The sequence below is a fragment of the Notechis scutatus genome, chromosome 1, assembly GCF_049901735.1.
Source record: "Notechis scutatus isolate UNSWTSFEM ecotype Mainland chromosome 1, rNotScu1.2, whole genome shotgun sequence".
NCBI classification, from domain to species: Eukaryota; Metazoa; Chordata; class Lepidosauria; order Squamata; family Elapidae; genus Notechis; species Notechis scutatus.
Genome location: NC_142009.1, coordinates 163693620 through 163712549, shown reverse-complemented (window position 1 = coordinate 163712549; position 18930 = coordinate 163693620). Strand labels below are relative to the sequence as shown.

At 41.2% G+C, this 18930-nt stretch overlaps 1 protein-coding gene across 4 annotated transcripts in view; it reads left to right on the top strand.

The window, feature by feature from the left end:
* The first annotated feature begins 12670 nt into the window (after nt 1-12670).
* The window catches only part of HDAC4 (histone deacetylase 4), a 200868-nt gene continuing 194608 nt past the window's right edge, over nt 12671-18930 (top strand). The window contains exon 1 of one of the 4 annotated variants that reach the window (XM_087949352.1): nt 12671-12884. Coding sequence is in view for 1 of the 4 variants with exons in the window: in XM_087949354.1 (XP_087805480.1) it covers nt 13482-13500 (19 nt within the window). In the remaining 3 variants the exon portion in view is untranslated. Of the gene's footprint in view, nt 12885-13402; nt 13501-18930 lie in introns of those variants that run through there. The other 3 variants (XM_087949355.1, XM_087949354.1, XM_087949353.1) reach the window with 3 other exon arrangements.

The following is an 18930-nucleotide window of genomic DNA, read 5'->3' as shown; positions in this document are numbered from 1 at the left end:
CAGCTGTGTGGACCAGCATGGGGGCGGGAGGGAAATTGTTCTGTGTGAGCAGCCAGCGTACATGCACACAGCTCCATTTGCACAAGCAGCCAGCAAACACATATGTTTGCTGCATTTGTGCATCCAATCTCCCATATTGGATATTAGGGCAACACACAGCATAATAACAAATGGAGCATTGTTATGGAACATCCAGCCTATAAAAAGAAAGGGAAATATAATTATACCACTTTGGACACATTATGTGATCTGTGGAGAAGTCTCTAATGTTGGAAAAGATGGAGGGAAAGAAGACGATGGCGATTGCTGCACTTTTGGAAGACCTAAAGAACCTGATTAAGGAAAGTTTCATCCTAAGAAGTTTGTAGTGTCCCAGAATCATGTGATCACCTTTTGTGATCTTCTGACAAGCAAAGTCAATTAGGAAACTAGATTCACTTAACAATCACGTTACTAACTTAACTGCAGTGATTTACTTATCAATTATGGGAAGAAAGGTTGTAAAATGGGGCAAAACTGACTTAGCAACTTTTGCTTAGCCACAGAAATGTTGGGTGCAATTGTGGTCATAAATTGAGAATCTGTACCTTAGACTTCCAAGAAAGCAGTTTCTACAAATTCAAAAGATTGGTAAGTATGGGGAAATATTCCTAAAGAAGAAAATACTGAAAGCACAATTTCTAACAATTCCAAGAAAAGAGAACAAGTGGAATACAGAAAAGTTAATGTTCTTAAGGACTGAGAAGAGTACATATTCTTTATAGATAGATTTATATGAGTAATGTAAGTATCAGTCTTCTAAGGTAGACCAAAACTTGGAAGCCAAAGATACACAAGCTAATACTTTTATTATAAGGTTACACTAACAGAAATTAGCAAAACTGAATGCACTTTTCCCCTCCCTTCCTTTATCTTCATGAGAACTAGGGAGGGTCTTGTCTAAGATGCTTTTTCCAATTATATTTTGCCCTGGAGTCAGATTTCTTTTATCTGACCATTTTCTTGGTTGTGGTTCTTCCTGTTCCTCAAAGTTATCCCTTCTTCCCATTACAATAATGTATTCTTTTCAAAATATCAGGAAAAATGATTTACTGGTATCTGATCTTTTGAGGGGAGATACTAACAGAAACATGGCAATAGGAGACAGGCAGATCTTGGGTAGAATCCCTCAACATCACTGAATACAGAAATGGTGCAAATCTTTCTGTAAAGAGGAACCTTTGCAAAAATGGTGTTGCACGAAATTTACATATTTTTCCCGAGTATCCTTTCAGCAACTTTTCTGCTTTCAAGGTTATGTACCTGGTTCTGCATAGTCAAAAAGTTGGAGAATGCCTTATATTGTAGCTATGTGGAATGCCAGCAAAATAATTACCTCACTGAACTAACAAATTATTACATTAAAATATTAATACAGAGGTGACTGTGATTTTGGGCTGGTTGGAAAAATCACGAGATTCCGTAAATATCCATAGTCTTGTGCACTGGTGCATGATGATAAATTTATAATTTTGCAGATGTGATGTATAATAAAGTATTCCAAATTCTAATTAATTTTTTAATGTCAATGTGTCCTTTCATATTCTTTAACATTAACAGAGTTGAAAGGGACCTTGTAGATCATCTAGTTCAACCCCCCGCCCAAGCAGGAAACCCTAAATGATTTCTGACAGATGGCAGCCCAGTCTCTTCTTGAAAGCTTTCAGTAATGAAGCTCCCATAACTTCTGAAGGGAAGCTGTTCCATTGGTCGATTGTTCTCACTGTCAGAAAATGTATCCTTATTTCCAGGTTAAATCTCTCCTTGTTCAATTTCCATCCATTATTCCTTGTCTGGCTTTCCGGTGCTTTGGAACATAGTGACTAAATTAGCTTGACCCCTTCCTCCCTGTGGCAGCCCCTCAAATATTGGAAGACTGCTATCATGTCTCCCCTGGTCCTTCTTTTCAGTAGACTAGCCATGCCCAGTTCCTGCAACCATTCGTCATATGTTTTAGCCTCCAGTCTCCTAATCACCTTGGTTGCTCTTCTCTGCACTCTTTCTAGAGTCTCAATATCTTTTTTATAGTGTGATGACCAAAACTGGATGCAGAATTCTAGGTGTGGTCTTACTAAGGCTTTATAGAGTGGAATTAGTACCTCATTTGATCTTGATTGCTCTCATTCTGTTAATGCAATTTAGGATTGCATTGGCTTTTTTGACTGCTGCCGCATACTATTGGCTCATATTTAATAGATTGTCCACTAAGACTACAAGATCCCTCTCACAGTTACTGCTATTAAGTCTGGTTTCACCCAGTTTATATGTGTAGGACTTTACTTTTCTCTACATTAAATTTCATTTTGTTAGATAGGGTCTAGTGTTCAAGTCTATCAAAATCAATCTGGATCTTGAGGCTATCATCTAGGTCAGGGGTAGTCCACCTTTTTATACCTACCACCCACTTCGGTATCTCTGTTAGTAGAATTTTTTTCTCTAACTGCCCACCGGTTCCACAGTAATGGTGATTTATAAAGTAGGGGACAAAACCCCTACCACCCACCATGAAAGCTGAAATGCCCACTAGTGGGCGGTAGGGACCAGGTTGACTACCACTGATCTAGGGTGTTAGCTATCTCGTGACCCCCCCCCCCACCAAACCCCCACCCCCCAACCCAAACCCCCCCCCTTTGCCAAAATGCTTTTTCAAAGATGCGGCTCATCCCAAATTTGGTAGCCAGCTTAATTCCCCCTTCTATTCCTTCATCTAAACCATTTATGAAGATATTGAACAGTACTGGGTTTAAGACGGGACCTTGTGGTACCCCACTGCTTACTTCCCTCCATGTAGACAGACCCATTAAGGACCGCTTGTTGAGTATGGTTCATCAGCCAGTTACAAATCCATATGATGGTGATGCTATCTACCCCATTTTTTTTTAACTTACCAAGACGTAGGTTGTGGTCTACTTTGTTGAATACCTTACCAAAGTCTAACTATATTATGTCCACAGTATTTCGCTGGTCTACTAATTTAGTCACTATGTTGAAAAATGAAATAAGATTGGTTTGGTGTGATCTGTTTTTAACAAACCCATCCTGACTTCTAGTTATTACTTTACCTGTTTTTAGATGTTGGCAGATCTGTTTTTTTTTATTATCTTTTCTAGCATCTTCTTGGGTATTGATGTTCGGCTGATTGGTCTGTATTTTCCTGGGGGTGTTCCCCCCCCACATTTTTTTTTGAAGATGGGGACCATATCAGCTCTTTTCCAATCCTCTGTAGTTCCCAGGTGCTCTAGGATCTCCATCTTTCCATTTTTTAATTGTCTCTGTTTTAGCATCTTGCTTCAGACAAAAGCTATCATATTTACCACATAATATCCCCATTAATGCCAGGCTTCTTCTGACAAATTGTCAATGCAGTATGTGTGTGTGTGTGTGTGTGTGTGTGTTAAAACTAGATTAGATCCACACCTCCCAGTATGAAGAATACTGCTTTTTCTATCCCTCTGCTTTTGAAGGCAGATTTTCAATTAGTATTTTAAAATATTTTTAATTGAAAGTAAATGTGCAGCAATATGTGTCATATGGAGGGCTACAGAGATTGCATTTTTCTTTCTAAACTTTATTGGTGTAGTCAAAATATATATTTTATCTTTCTGTAAAGTATCTAATATGCAATGCAGATCTCTTCATAGAATAAATTATTTTTAGAATGGGAATGGGGTCTTTATCTCTTTTCTCTCACAATGGTTCCAATCAAGCTCTGGCCCATTACAATAATAATCTTTGTTGTGAAGTGGGAGCTTTTTCCTAATACTGGTACAGGCCCATGATACAGTTCTTGGATTTCAATTCTTTGTCTTAGCTTATTTATATTGAGATATATCAAAAACAGATCGTGGCAGACAAATATCATTGCATTCTTTGACAAAGTGACTAAATTAGTAGACCAGCAAAATGTTTGGACAATACATTTGGACATCAGTAAGACATTTGACAAAGTAGACTGCAGCCTACTTGGCAAGATATAAAAATGTGGATTTAGACAGCATCACCACCAGTTGGATTCATAACTGGCTGACCGCTTTCAACATGTAATGGAACTATGTCTACATGGAGAGAAGCATACAGTGGGTTTCTCCAAAGTTCTACCTTAGGCCTGGTAGTCTTCAGCATCTTCATAAATGATTTAAATGAGAGGATAGAAGGAGAACTCATCAAATTTCGAGATGACACCAAGCTTGGGGGAATAACCAACACTTCAAAAGCATTGGTTATTCCCCCAAGAATAGGTTTAAGATCCAGAACAATTTTGACAGACTTGAACATTGGGCATTTAACAAAATGCAATTCAATGGTGAGAAAAATAAGATAGGCATGTAAAACCAAGTACATAGGTTTAAATAGTGGTATTTTTCTCAATAACAATAACTGTGACAGGGATCTAGGACTCCTAGTAGATAATCACTTAAATATGAGCCAACAATGTGCTGCAGATGTCAAAAAATCCAATGCACTCTTAGATTGCATCAGCAGAGGAATAATATCAAGACTACATGAAATGCTAGTACTGCTTTATACTACATTTGGTAAGACCACACTTGGAATTAGGGCTGACATCCAATATTTAAAGGGTTGTCACAAAGAAGAGGGGATCAATTATTCTCCAAAGCAGTAATGGATAAAAACTGAACTAAGCAAAGGGAGAGCCAACCTAGAACTAAAATTTCTGACGGTGAGAACAGTGGAACAGATTGCCTCCAGAAGTTACAGGTGCTCCATTATTGAAGGTTTTTAAGAAGAGATTGGACAACCTTTTGTCCAGAGTGATATAAAGTCTCCTGCCTGAGTAGAGAGTTTGACTAGAAGGGTCCTTCCAACTCGGTTATTCTGTTATAGATTTTCCTGCTGGTAGTTTGTGAAAAAGACAAATAGAAAAACAATGTTAGCCTGGAGTCATCCCTCACTCCATTCCATTGCCTGCAGAGGTTTGCCTGCAGGGCCTAAATACCTGGCATGGGAGTTGGAAGAGAGGCAAGCTTATAAATATTCCAATATGCACCATTTTTCGTTTGCTCATAATCCATGAGAACTGTCACTTGAAACGTTATTAAACAGAGATTGGTTCAATCCTTTTTTAAAAATTTTGCTATTCTTAAGTAGGAATGAAATTTTAAGCTATTGAATCCAAATGGCAGTGTTAGCTTAAACACCATCTCTGGGTAAATCTGCTTTTCACCATTATGAATTTTTTTTCTCCAACATTCATTCAAGCTCTGCCTTCTTGTGATACAAACCTCTTATTTGCTTTCTTGCACTTTGAGTCAACAGAGAACATATCCTGCCTTCATCTTGAGTTACTTGATCTATATTTAGCTTCATTTGTTGTTATCCCTGGTGCCAATTACTATTTATTCCTTTGCTCTCTGTTGCAGCAGTCACCACTGGCGGCATAGCAGGCTATGTCAGCCACATACTATTCAGGTTCCACTGCATTTGGACTTTTTGATGGCTTTCTTTATGCTTGAGTGTGTGCATATATTTTAAAACAATTTGAATAATATTTGTAAACCATAATGGATATTATTTCTAATTCACAATGTTATTTCTTTTTAGCAGAAGAAAAAAAGCATTTATTTCCATTTATTCAACCCTCACCCCCACTAATTTATTTGCATAGGAATGCTTCCAACAAAGATTTTACAGATCTGCAATCTATAAATAGGGTTGGAGAAAAAGTTTCAGATTTCAGTTGGACTGTATGTTTGCCATAGATATGCATGTGGCTTCTATGGAGAGGATGTGCAGCTTACACAGCTATACACTGTTGATTTAGTTAGCTTCTCCAGTTCCTTAAGAGAGGAACAGCTGCTAGTGTTGAAGTCTTACTTGTGCAGTGAGCGTTGCTATGGGCACTGCTGTCAGGGTGCATAAAATATTGAATAAAAGAGGTTGTTTCCAAACCTCTTAAAATTCCTTCTTATACTGTGTATTTTGTTTCAAATAACATCTTGTCATAAAGAGTCAGTTCTATTCCTGTTCCAAATATTATTAACAGGTGCACATTTAAAAGATGTTTAGTAAATAGGAGGAAATACTGCTAAACATTTTGTTTAACTTAAGAATTATTTTCTGCCATCATTAAAACCACCTCTATAGAACTGCCTTGTAAATTTTGAATGGTTGATCAAATGGTTTTGATCAACCATTCAAAGAGATATACATGTTTTTATGCATATGGCTGGAGTCTGGTTGACTTCTTGCCAAAATAAAAATTAAAAAATTAAAATGTAAAATGATAATAATAAAAAGCACTAGGGGTAACATGATAGCAGTGTTCTAAGAGGATGCTACAAAGAAGAGGGGTCAGCACCTGAAGACAGAACAAGAAGCAATGGATGGAAACTAATCAAGGAGAGAAAGAACCTAGGACTAAGTGAAAATTTCCTGAGTTAAAGCAATTAATCAGTGGAAGAACCTGACTCCAGAAGTTGTTGGTATTACAACACTGGGTGTTTTAAAGAAGAGATTGGACAACCATTTGTCTGAAATGGTATAATGACGAGGCACCACAGGGCAGCTAGCCCGTCCGGGGAGCTCCAACCTCCACTGAATTGGCAGGTGCCACCTGCCGCACGTTCAGGGGCTTTCCTGGGCCAATCAGGGAGGTTGTGGACTCCCTGCACTCACCAGAACTTGCTCTCCCCTTTCATCACTCCTCCGAAGCGATTTAGATCTGTTTCAGACCTCCCGGCAGCATGGGTTTCGACAGTCTCACAGAACTCCCATGAGATGCGTCGTCTCACCATGGTTTCAGCCCCGCCCTCGATCCCTGGCAGACATCTTATCATGCAAACCACAGTACAACAGTAAACATGATCCCCCCTCTCAACTTGCTATGCTATGATCCCCCCTCTCAACTTGCTTCACAAACAACAACCCGAGGACAAGCTAGGTGGTGGGGAGCTGCAGACAGGGGAGGGATGTCAAAAGACTGAGGGATGACCTGCCAGCCGACCCCTCGTACGAAGATAACAAAGAAGCACTGACCTTGAGAAATGGACTAGCCTGGAAAGGCTCCAAATGGTATGTATGTGCCCAGCTGCCTGCGACTCCAGATACTCCAACAGAGTTACAATTTTAAGCAGGCAGGCCACTTCAGCTATCTAAAAACCTTGCATGTAGCCAGAAGGCAATTTTCTTTTTCAAAGATGAAAAAGGACATTGAGGACTATGTCAAAAGCTGTGCCACTTGTGCAGCCATGAAGAAAAGGTCAGGAAAACCCCCAGGGTTGCTTCAGCAAGTGGCAAATCCATCCTAACCCTGGGAAGAAATTGCCATGACTTCATTGTTGAACTCCCTGAGAGTGGTGGGAATATGGTCATTTGGACCATAATACAGTCATTTGGACCATAATATATCTATTCTCAAAACAAAACAATTTCATAGCTTGCCCAGGACTCCTATCAGCAAAAAAGCTGGTCAAGCTGTTCATAAGGAAAATTTATAGGTTGCATGGCATTCCCTACAGAATAATTTCTGATAGAGGGGTCCAATTCACCACTACGTTCTGGAGGGAATTTATTTGGTCTATTGGGTCATCGCAGAGATTTAGCTCAGCCTTTCATCTGAGTACCAATGGGTCCATAAAATGCGCGAACTCCATGGTGGAACAGTACTTGAGATGCTATGTCAACTATCAGCAGTCTAATTGGGCAGATCTACTGCTGTTCGCTGAGGTGGCATACAATAATGCAGTGCACATAGCACTGGACTGAGCCCTTTTCAGGTAACCAGTGGCATGGAATTCTTTCCCATGCTAGAACTCCCCAGGGAGCCCCCCTCATCCATGTCACTAAGCGAATGGATGGAGTCACTGAAGGAAGCATGGGAGAATACTAAGCAAGCTTTATGAGAGGTGGCAAAAACCCATAAAATGCAAGCTGACAAATGCCACAGCCCTCAACTGCCATTCCAAGTGGGGAGCAACGTTCACCTTTCTACGAAATACCTAGAATTAAAACTCCCTTTCAAAAAGCTAGGACCAAAATACATAGTGGAAAGTAATCAACCCTGTTATGGTACAACTTAAACTCCCTCGCTTGTTTTATTTTATTTTATTTTATTTTTATTTGTTAGGGAAAGTGCATCCGGTTTTTCATAGCAGCTTGTTAAAGTTGGCAGTAGGTTCCCAGATCAGGCCAGTAGATTGGGCAGCTCCAAAACTAATAGTTTTGCAAGGGGAAATGCATTGTGAGGTAAAGAAAATCCTAGATTCTAGACTACATAGGGGATGTTTGCAGTACTTAGTGCAATGGAAGTGGTACCCACTATCTGAGGCTATCTGGGTCAAGAGCTAGGATGTAAAGGCAGACAGGTTGGTTAAGCAGTTTCATGACAAGTACCCCCAGAAACCTAAGGGGCCTCTGGGGGATGGACAGGGAGGTAAGGGTGAACTGTGAGTAACCTATCTGTGATTTCTTTTTTTTTTTTTGCAGGAAGTCCTCTTCAATTAAGGAGAAACGCCTTTCAACCTGGAAGCTGACATGACCGAGGCCATTTTGACGCTTCAGTTTGCCACACTGGAGCTAAGGGATAGGGAGGTGGGAATAGAGATAGTTGGGGTATGTAGCCAAAATAAAATACTTTCTCCTAGGAACCAAGGACATTCCCACAGGTGGTCAGAGAGATGAGGAGATATGTCACCAGGCAACGGGGTGGAACCTTGATTGGACCATGTGACTTTGGGAAAGGGAAGAAACTTTTATGTTTAATTAGGTGAAACCCGCAGGAATATTCAGAGTCGGTTTTCACCAGCTTATTCCAATATTATATGTCCAATGAAACTATTCTTTGAGGAACCTACTTGCCTTGGAGTTTTGTTTGCTATGGGCATATTACTTGGAATCCTGACATTAATCTTATTTAAGAAATTTGTCATAGGTGTCTAGACAGATAAGATTTTTTTTTGAATATTTGCAATAAGATAAATGTTATTAGAATGAATATAGTTCATTTATATTTTGATGACCTTTTGCTCATTTATAGTATTTTAAATTATTTTACAGAAAATGGAATAAATTACTTGTCAAGGAGATCCTTTGAGGTTTTCATTGCCCAAATTAGAATAACCTGTTGAGAAAAGTGGATTTAATTTTGTACAATTTTTTATTATTATGGTCGGTCAAGCCAGATGTTTAGACTGGATTTGGCATTTTTATCTACATGTCGAGTCCTTCCCGAGGATCTATGATAGGCAGATGTTGTTTGAACTATTATTATTTTTACTCTGTTTTATCCTTTATTGTAGTATTTATATATATAAAAACTCAAGCAAACGAAGGGATTATGGCCTGGATTTTTAAAAATTAAACTTGTAGTTAAATATATATCTGGTATTTCTAATTACTTAAAACTCAAAAGTAACTCACATTAATAAAAAAAACGATACAAAGCCTCACAACAAGAATTAAAATAAAAAATATGTAATCTATTAAAATGTAGGGGAAAATGCTGTTTTGTTATTTCCCAAATACGGTGTCAATGGTGCCAAATATATCACCTTACTCTGGGAGTTATACTGGAGGAGGTCATCTGTTTACCAGATGTTCAAGCATCTGGCAGCAAGAGCATCTGCAAAAGGGCCCTCTTCTGTTGAACTACACAATCAGACAAGATATTAGGAGGGTTTTCAGCTACTGAGGGGTGGGATTCTCCCGGTTCGGATCTGTTCAGGCGAACCCCTAGCTCTGATGATCAGCTGGCAGTGAACCAGTTTGTTCTGACAATCATGTGGGCCCGCCTGCCCCTGTGCTGTACCTACCTGTATCCTCTCAGCTGATTTGCACGGCAGAGCGGATTGCCGCTCATAAGCTGTGTTACTCCCCAATAGTAACATAGCAGGTAAGTTTTTTCAGGAAGAGAGCAAGAAAGAAAAAATAAGGAAAGAGGGGAAGAAAGAATGAAGAGGGAAGGGAAAAGAAGAAAAGGATGGATGGATGGATGGATGGATGGATGGATGGATGGATGGAAGGAAGGAAGGAAGGAAGGAAGGAAGGAAGGAAGGAAGGAAGGAAGGAAGGAAGGAAGGAAGAGTATAATGAGAGTGAGGGAGAATCTGAGGAAAGTCCTGTCTTAGCATGTGGTCACCACAGGTGTCCCGACAGGAGTCCTGTGTCACGCCCACCTTGGCCACGTCCACTATGGCCATCTCCCCATGACCATATGTTAAATATGGTTTTACATTCTGTAAGCCGCCTCGAGTCGCCATGGGCGAATAGGCAGCAATATAAATTCAATCAATCATTCAATCAATCAATCAATGAGGAATGGAAAAATTTCTACCTGTAGATCAGCGTTTTCCAGTCTTGGCAAGTTTAAGATGGGCGAACTTCATGCTGCCTTCAGTGAATTGAAGTCCATGCACCTTAAAGTTGCCAAAGTTGAGAAGCATGGTCTACACTAGAGCTTAGGATTTTCCGTTCCTGTTTTATTTAGAGTTTGGTGCAATTAAATAAATCAGTTGGATTTCGTTAACAACTATATAGAACTATACAGAATTCTTTATTGGCCAAGTTTGATTGGAATTTGTCTTGGTGCATATGCTCTCAGTGTACAAACAGTGATGAAAGCGATATGAACCAATACTGGACTTTTTGTGAGAAACTGAAATTAAAAGTTGATCTGGGCTTTGATGATTAAATAAGGGAGTATGGAAATAATGTAGATAAATGTTAATCTCAGAGTAAGAATTTGATACATTGTTTTACTTATATCTGTAACAAAGTTGAAAGTCATTCTTTTTCGGTTTTCCTTCTTTTCCTCTTTCTTTCTTACAATTTCATTCTTTTTCTTTCCTGAGCCTTTTCTTTTTTCAAATCTGTTTTTTGTTTATCCCTCATCTTTGTATTTTTTTGATGTATGAAGGATCAAATACTCAGCCATTATAATTCTACATTCCTTATTTACAGAAATCATATCAAACTTTAGAATGAAGTCCACTGGGAGCCATCTCATATCAGGCAGGCTCCGAATCCCTCTAACCAAAAAGTGTTTATTGATAGAAGAGAATATTTGTAGCTCAGGGTTGAACTGTGGGGTCCTTGGGGCTCTCTGAGCTTGATGGTTTTCTTGCAGATGTTTCATTACCAAACTAGGTAACATCATCAGTACTAGAAGGGAGTGGTGTTTGCTCTTATTTTCATATAGTAATGCAGTGATAGTGAACCTTTTGGGCACTCAGTGTCCAAAGCATGTGCGCATACCCCAAATGCAAGCCATGCCCCTGATATGCACCTGCACCTCCCATGCATGCGCCCATGCACCTTGTGCATGCGCACGCCCTGTGCATGCGCCCATGCCCACAGTGCATGCATGACAGACACCTGAAGGCCAACTGGCCAGCAAGAGGCGCGCATGTGGAGTGGAGCTGAGCTGGGATGACAGCACGCATGCCCACAGAGAGGACTCTGCATGCCATAGGTTCGCCACCACTGTACTAGTGGCTTACCCTGTCAGTTTTGATCAGTTGCTTCACAAAAAGTGTTTTGATTGGTGCCAAGTCTCTCGAACCTCAGGCAGAGAAGGTCTATTCTGCACCCCTTCCTCAAATGTTTTTTTTGAAATACAGAGTTTCCCAGCATTCCTTTAGGGACTTCCAACATGCAAACTGTGGTTACTCATCCTAAAACAAATCCTCTTTACCTGGAGCTTCAAAATTTGCTGTTTGCTGGGAATGTGTGTAGCTAAAAGTCAGTCTACATTTAGTGGACGTCTGACTTTGGGGCTATTTCTTCATAACCAAAGAAAAGTGTATTTCTGTGCAGTTCACACTCCTTGCTCGCTACATCTGGATATCACAAAGCAAAGCCCACATTTTGCAATTAAACTCAGCCCACCCACCCCCCAGTGCTGCACGAGGCTGAGTGCTGTCTCGCCGCCTGGCCACGCCCAGCCAGCCGGTCATTAGGGCAGAAAAGCGGTTGTTAAATTATTTGAATCCCACCACTTCCCACACATCCAAGCAATGTCCTCAATTCATCACTAGGTTACAATGTGCGGCAGACAGGCATGTCATATTATCTGATAGGAATTTCAAGTGGGTCTTCTAATGTAAAAATTATAGATCAAAAGAACTGATGACTGGGTTGAAAACGATTCCTCTTTTACCTTCCCCTTATGAAGGAATAAGTTTCATTAGGTCCGGTGGAATTGGCTTTATTTGTAAACACTGTTTAAATACTGCTCTGGTGACTTCAGCAGTTATTTTTTTAATCATTTTTTTTTAAACCAATGAGAAGACAAGGTTCCAGAGCTCTGTTACATCACAGGAATTGATCGTCACGTTTGTAATGTTTTAACATGCTTAGCCTTATGCGTAGGGCGGCAGACTGCTGCTTCCCCCCGAATCGTGTGAAAAAAGACTCCAGTAATGCGGAGAATTTCTATCGTTTCGGAGAAGGATGTCCTACTTCCGAAATCTTCCGAATACTGTACAACAGCCCCCCCCTCCCCCAGGCTACAAAACTTGTCTCCCTTTCCCTTCTGAAGCGAGGTGAAGGAAGGAGGGAGGGAGGGAAGCGAGACGCGAGAGGGACGGCGAAGAGGAAAAATCGGAGTGCGGCTATTAATAGCTTCGTCCTCCGATTGGCTTAAAGGGAGCTAGGGGGGAAAAAAAAGTGGTCTGTACCACGTGGGTTACTATGTGAAAATTCCAAGATGGCGCGTTCCGTCATGAGCTGACTCCGTTGGCGGCGCGCGCACCGTAGCGGTAGCGCCCGGGGGCTGTTTCTGGTCCTCTTCCTCGTCGACGGCAACTTCCTCGGGGCTGGGGGTGGGGCTGGGGGTGTCGTTCATTCCTTTACGCTTTGTTTTCTTCTTCTGGTTTTCAAAAACCCAGGTCAGTATCTGGCGCAGAGGCTTCGTCGGAAGATCGCGGTTGTGATGATGCCAGGGATTGCCCAATCGTTATACGGGCACCCCCGTTTCCTTTTAAACCAACGGGGAGAGGGTTGCCCGTGGAAGGGTCTCCTCCTGCGCCTTTCTAGAGCTGGGAATGGATCCCGCCGGAGGCATCTGGGGAGGATTTGGAGCCGGGGAAGGGGAACAGGGCCATTTGGGGGGTGATTGACGCTTTAGAGCACCAATCGGGGCCTCGTTCGAAGCCTGGCGGGTGGTTTTGAGCCATCATCTGAGTCGTCCCCACGTTGGACCTCGGTTCCGTGGGAGCCGTTGAAGCCAAGGGTGGGGTTGGGCTTTTTTAGCAGCCCGTGGAAGGCGGGACTTAGAGCCTTGATCGACACTGATCCCATCTTGTCCCCCTCCCCTCCCTTTGCCGTGAGTGGCGGGTGCCGCCACCTCGGCTTTAAGGAAGCTGGTGGTTTAAGCGCCGTCTGTTTACATTTTTTTTTTTTGTGAATGAAAGCGGGTGGATCCAAGAACCGCATCCGTCTAGCGGCTCTAAGAAACCCATTTCCTCCTGCTTAACCGGGGCTGAATGAGTAACGGCTGGACGGGTGAGTGCGAGGTGGGAATAAGATGCAGCTAAGCATGGAAACGCCCCTTGGGGTGAGGCTGGGCGGTGTCCCTCCCAACAATCCCGGCGGCGAAGGCGAAGCGGGGGGAAGTAAAGGCCGAGGCGCTAGGAAGGGACGTTTGGCCGGCCGGCTGGCTGGCTGGCTGACCGGGAAGAGGTCTTCAGTTTTTCAGTCGCCAACTCACTGTGGAGGATAGGCCGTAAATCTCTACCTCGCATCTTCTCGTAGAACGGAGATTTGGGGATTAAGCCGTTTTCATTGAAATATTACAGTATTGCCACACCTAGTAAGATTAAAAAGTGGTATTGCCAAGGAATGGAGAGGGACCACGGTAAATCTACCGCAGTGAGGACAGCAGTTGCAAAGAAAAATGTGGACCTTTTTACACAGTGACAGACTTAGGATCGCATGAAATTGGTAGTGTTTGCTTTGCTGGGATGCACAGTGATAGAATTGGATATACTTGAGAGCATTTGCAGGCTATGTATTGGACTGGAAAGGTTGAAATCTCCCTGCATGGGAGATGGGGGCTCATTTGCCTAAGCCTTGGGTTTTGTGAAAAAATTACTCGGTTGAAAGAATGGGGGAGTTAGATTTTTGGAGAAAAAGTGAGATTTTATATATGTGTGTGTACACACGTACACACACACACATACACATGCATACACACACACATACATATACTATACACAAGCACCTCCCCTATGAAGGTACTGTTTTTACAGTTGATAATCTGCTTATTGCACTACTTGCAGTATTTTTCTATACTGTGACAGACATCTACCAGATAAAAACGGGGTCCCAACCTTTTCTATACCTTGCACCCATAGAACGCTTCTGATATATTCTTTGCACTCCTTAAAAAATAATTATGCATATGCACTATAATTTAGAAACTTCTAAAACTCAAGTTTTTGCACCCCCTAGAATATTGTCTCTCCCCCCCCCGTTGGCAACCCCTTATCTAAAATGTAATCTGTTATTTGAAAGCATACTATAACAAGCTTCGGGTCATTCCATGTCAAGTGGTCTGATTTCAGAAAAGTGCCCTGCTCGAGCATCACGGATTTCAGTGAAATTTTGTGTGAACATACACACATGTCCCTAATGAACATTGGTTATGTTTGCCAATGCAATACTTGTGGAAATATAGTCATTTGTTTGGCCCCATACCGCAGCCTTCTACAGTATGACTGAGGTTTCACCAACTTTGAGGCATAATATCTCCAGCAATATTTTGTTGAGAGAAACAAAACTTGGTCATCTTGTACAATTTTTTGTGCTCTATTAAACAAAATAATAAAAACATTCTCATGAGCGATCTCCATCTAGATAATGCGGAGCAAAGTTGGCCTGAAAATATAGCAGCTCAAAAAATGGTTAAAGTTTGGCTTTTTATATCTCTGGAAAGAATGGTATGATAAACATGAAACTTTGTGCATAATAACTTAGCAACACAAGGTTTTTGAATATAAAATTTCATTCAATTGCTTTTCAATAGTTTACAGATTGAGTATAAAGATGACATTTTGTAAAAACGCTGAAAATAGGGTATTTTCAGCCTGATTTTACAAAAAAATAACTTCTGGAAACTCTTAAATCATTCTTGTTAGAAAGAGCATGCTTCAGACCCCTTTAAAAAGTAGAGTTGGTTTTTCATCACTGACATATAAAGCCCTAAAAATAGGGACAAAGTTGACGTTGCTATGGCAATGTCACATGCATTCTATTATTGTTTTGCCTTGTTTGTTTTATATAGACATCATTACTACTATTACATTGTGTTGGTCCATGGTGACATTGTTACCAGTTCAGGCACTTGAACCAGCAACCCCATCGCCATAGGGTGCACATCCGATAGCCGTGCAATTGCAGCCACGGATGGGTTTCTTGGTTCAGGATCCCAAGCCTGTAGTTTAGTTTCTTCCTTGAGGTTCCCAAGCCAACGATTTGGCAGCTTATCCTAGGTTCCCAAGCCTAAAGTGGTATCTCATATGGTTCCCAAGCCTCAGGCACACATTCCTTCTGTGTCTACACCATTCATAAAAATATTAAGCTTATGCTACAAGGTGCCATCATTAAAGAGGACTATAAGCTGCTCTTGGGAAAGGCAATTTGTGATCTGAGCACCAAAGATTGTATGTTGCAGCAATGCCAAAGCTACCCTGGTGAAGAGGCACTGATCACGCTTTTGAATGAAATATTCAAGAATTGGGATTCGGAAGAATCAATAGAATTCAAACAATGGGTTCATACTGACCGTGAAATGCTGGAAACAAATGTTCTCACTGTTGATGGCTTTATCGAAAAACTTGCTAGCAAAATGTGGAAACTGACTGGCCACCACTTCGTTTCAAAACATCAAAGTGAATATGTGAAGCAGTTAAAAGCCGGCCTAAAAGAAATCGAACTGATTGTACTGATGGATTTTGTGGAGAATTGCTTGTTTGTTGTCCAAGATGCTGGTCAAAGCTTTCACTGGGAGAATTCACAAGCCACAGTGCATCCGTTTGTCGCTTATTATGTTGATAAAGCATAAGCTTAACATTTTGATGAATGGGGTAGATGCAGATGGAATGTGTGCCTGAGGCTTGGGAGCCATATAAGATACCTACTTTAGGCTTGGGAACCTAGGATAAGCTGTCCAAATGTCAGCTTGGGAACCGGACAGATACCTACACAAGGCTTTGGAACCTCGAGGAAGAAACCAAACTACAGGCTTGGGATCCTGAACCAAGAAATCTACCCATGGCTGGTATTGCACAGCCATTGGACGTGAACCCTATGGCGATGGGGTTGCTGGTTCAAGTGGAAACAAAATATTGTGGGAGATATTATGTCTCAAAGTTGCTGAAACTCCAGAGTCATACTGTAGAAGACTGGGGTATGGGGGTCAAAGAAATAACTATATCTCCACAAGTATTGCATCAGCAAACGTAACACTTCACCAATGTTAATTGGGAACATGTGTGCATATTTACACACAATTTCATTGAAATCTGTGATGGTCGAGCAGGCCCTCCCCCCCCCCCAGCTCCCTTGACATGGAATGACCCCGTGTTTGACAGCTATTGCTAGGAGGTTATTTGCAACTTAACAGGACTCACATATAGATTTTAGTTATAGTGATATCTTTCAAGTTTCTTGCCCAGTATAGGTAGTCCTTGACTTACAACAGCACATTTAGTGACCGTTCAAAGTTACAAGAGCACTGAAAAAGTGACTTATTTTTCACATGACCATTGCAGTATCCCCATGGTCATGTAATCAAAATTCAGACTCATGTATGATGGTTGGAGTGTCCTCAGGTCATGTGATCATCTTTTGCAACCTTCTGACAAGCAAAGTCAATGGGGAAGCCAGATTCACTTAAATGTATCACTAACTTAACAGCTGCAATGATTCACTTAACAACTTGCAAGAAAAGTCATGACATGGGGCAAAATTCATTTAGTAAATATCTCATTTAGCAACAGAAATTTTGGGCTCACTTGTAAGTCGAGGACTACCTATATATCTCACTAGCTATATCTTTGATAGACTGAATCCTTCATGTACATGAAGTCCTGTGTTCCGGCTGATATTTCTGAATGTGGAGGACCTTCAGTAAAATTACTGGAACTACCTCTTGGCCATAGATTTTGTTGTCCGTTACGTAGCAGCGGGTAAGGTAAAATATTCTAATGTAATGTAAGACAATTTTGTATGTATTAGTATATCTCCATATATTCCCATGCTCTTTTTTTTCCTTTGACAAATGCTACTATATGTGTTTGCATGTGGGAGTAACTGCATTCCTTCTGTTGTTTCTTGAATTGGTGCAAGAATTAGAAATGATACTTCATTTAAACCTATTGCTGATACAAATGGGTATATCTGTCCACATGTATTATGTGTATGAATTTTTATGGAACACTGAGGTGCAAGCACGTTTAGCATTGAACATAAAAATGATGATAATATGTTTGATAATTGTAACATTTGCTAGTGATATTTCTGTATATGGTTCACTTTCCACTTCTCCCCCTCCCTAACATGACCCAAGGAATGACACATTCCTTCCCCCCCCTCCCTATTTTCCACAAGGTACAGGCAAAGCAAAGCAGATGAAACCCCAGGCAAAGAATATCCTCCAAGCCTCCCACCAGAATGGCAGTGTCCCAAAAGAGAACGATGGGACCTGACAGTTTTTCTGTTTATAAGGGCTTCAGGTATGGGTGTGTCAAGTGAGAGTCTTGTGATGGGTCTTATGTGAATCATCAGTGAGAGTCTTGTAGTGGGTCTTGGGATAGGGAGATTACATCAGGTCAGGGTCATTGGAAGGTGAACTGGTAGTGGGGAGTTGTGAGGGTTGATTGAGGGTCTTTGAAGTTGGTGTATTGTTGATTTGGGTTCTGAGGGGTTTTGTAGCTGGTTGTTGGTCAATGTATCTGTTGGTGGAATTGCTTGTGGAGTGCCTGGCTTGAACTCAATGAGCATGGCAGGTGTTAGTGTGGCCAGTGATGTTTGTGTTGCTCCAATCAAACTGGTGATGTTTGGTGTTGATGTGGGTAGAGAGTAAGGATTTGGGATCATGGCCTTTGACAGCCAGTGTTTGTGGATCCTGATTTTTAATTGACATATTTGTCCTACATAGAATTGGTTGCGATGGTTGCGGTTGATTTTGTAGGTTACACTGTTTCTTTCATCCTTCTGTATTTTTTCTTTGGTTCTGGATAATTCCTGGTGGAGTGTGGCTGTAGGTTTGTGGGCTATTGCTATTACTAGGAGTTGGAGAATTCTGGCACTGATGAGTCACACCTTACCCATCACAAGACTCTCACTTAACACACCCTTCAGGACCTGAAGCCCTTATAAACAGAAGAACACTGACACATCCCCTAAACTCCATTGAAGATGTTACCTAGCCTGGTAACAAAACATTTGGAAACCAACCTATAAGCTCGGAGAATGAAGCTTCATCCTCATCCTACACCCGAGCTGTAGATATTTACCACTATTGAATAGGTCTGAATTTTAAAGGGGAGAAACAAGCCTAAGAGCCCCTACTGATTCCACCAAACAGTCTCACATGCCTTGGAGCAGGCATATCCAGCCTGTGGGCTGCATGCAACCCTGGACAGCTAGAAATGCAACCCCACAAGGTTATAAACTTTTAACATTATTATGTGATTTATATACATAACTATATTATATATTTTATATGTGGCCCAAGACAATTTCTCTTTATTTGATGTGGCCGAGGCAAGCAAAAGGTTAGATGCCCATGACTTGAAGACTGAGTATCTTTAGGACTGTTAAACCCATGTAGAATCTGCCTGCCATGTAAGTTCTAGCACAGAGAATATCCTGCAATTCTCTACATGTTGAGAAGTGACACATGGAGGCTGAGTTGAGCATTTTCTTTTA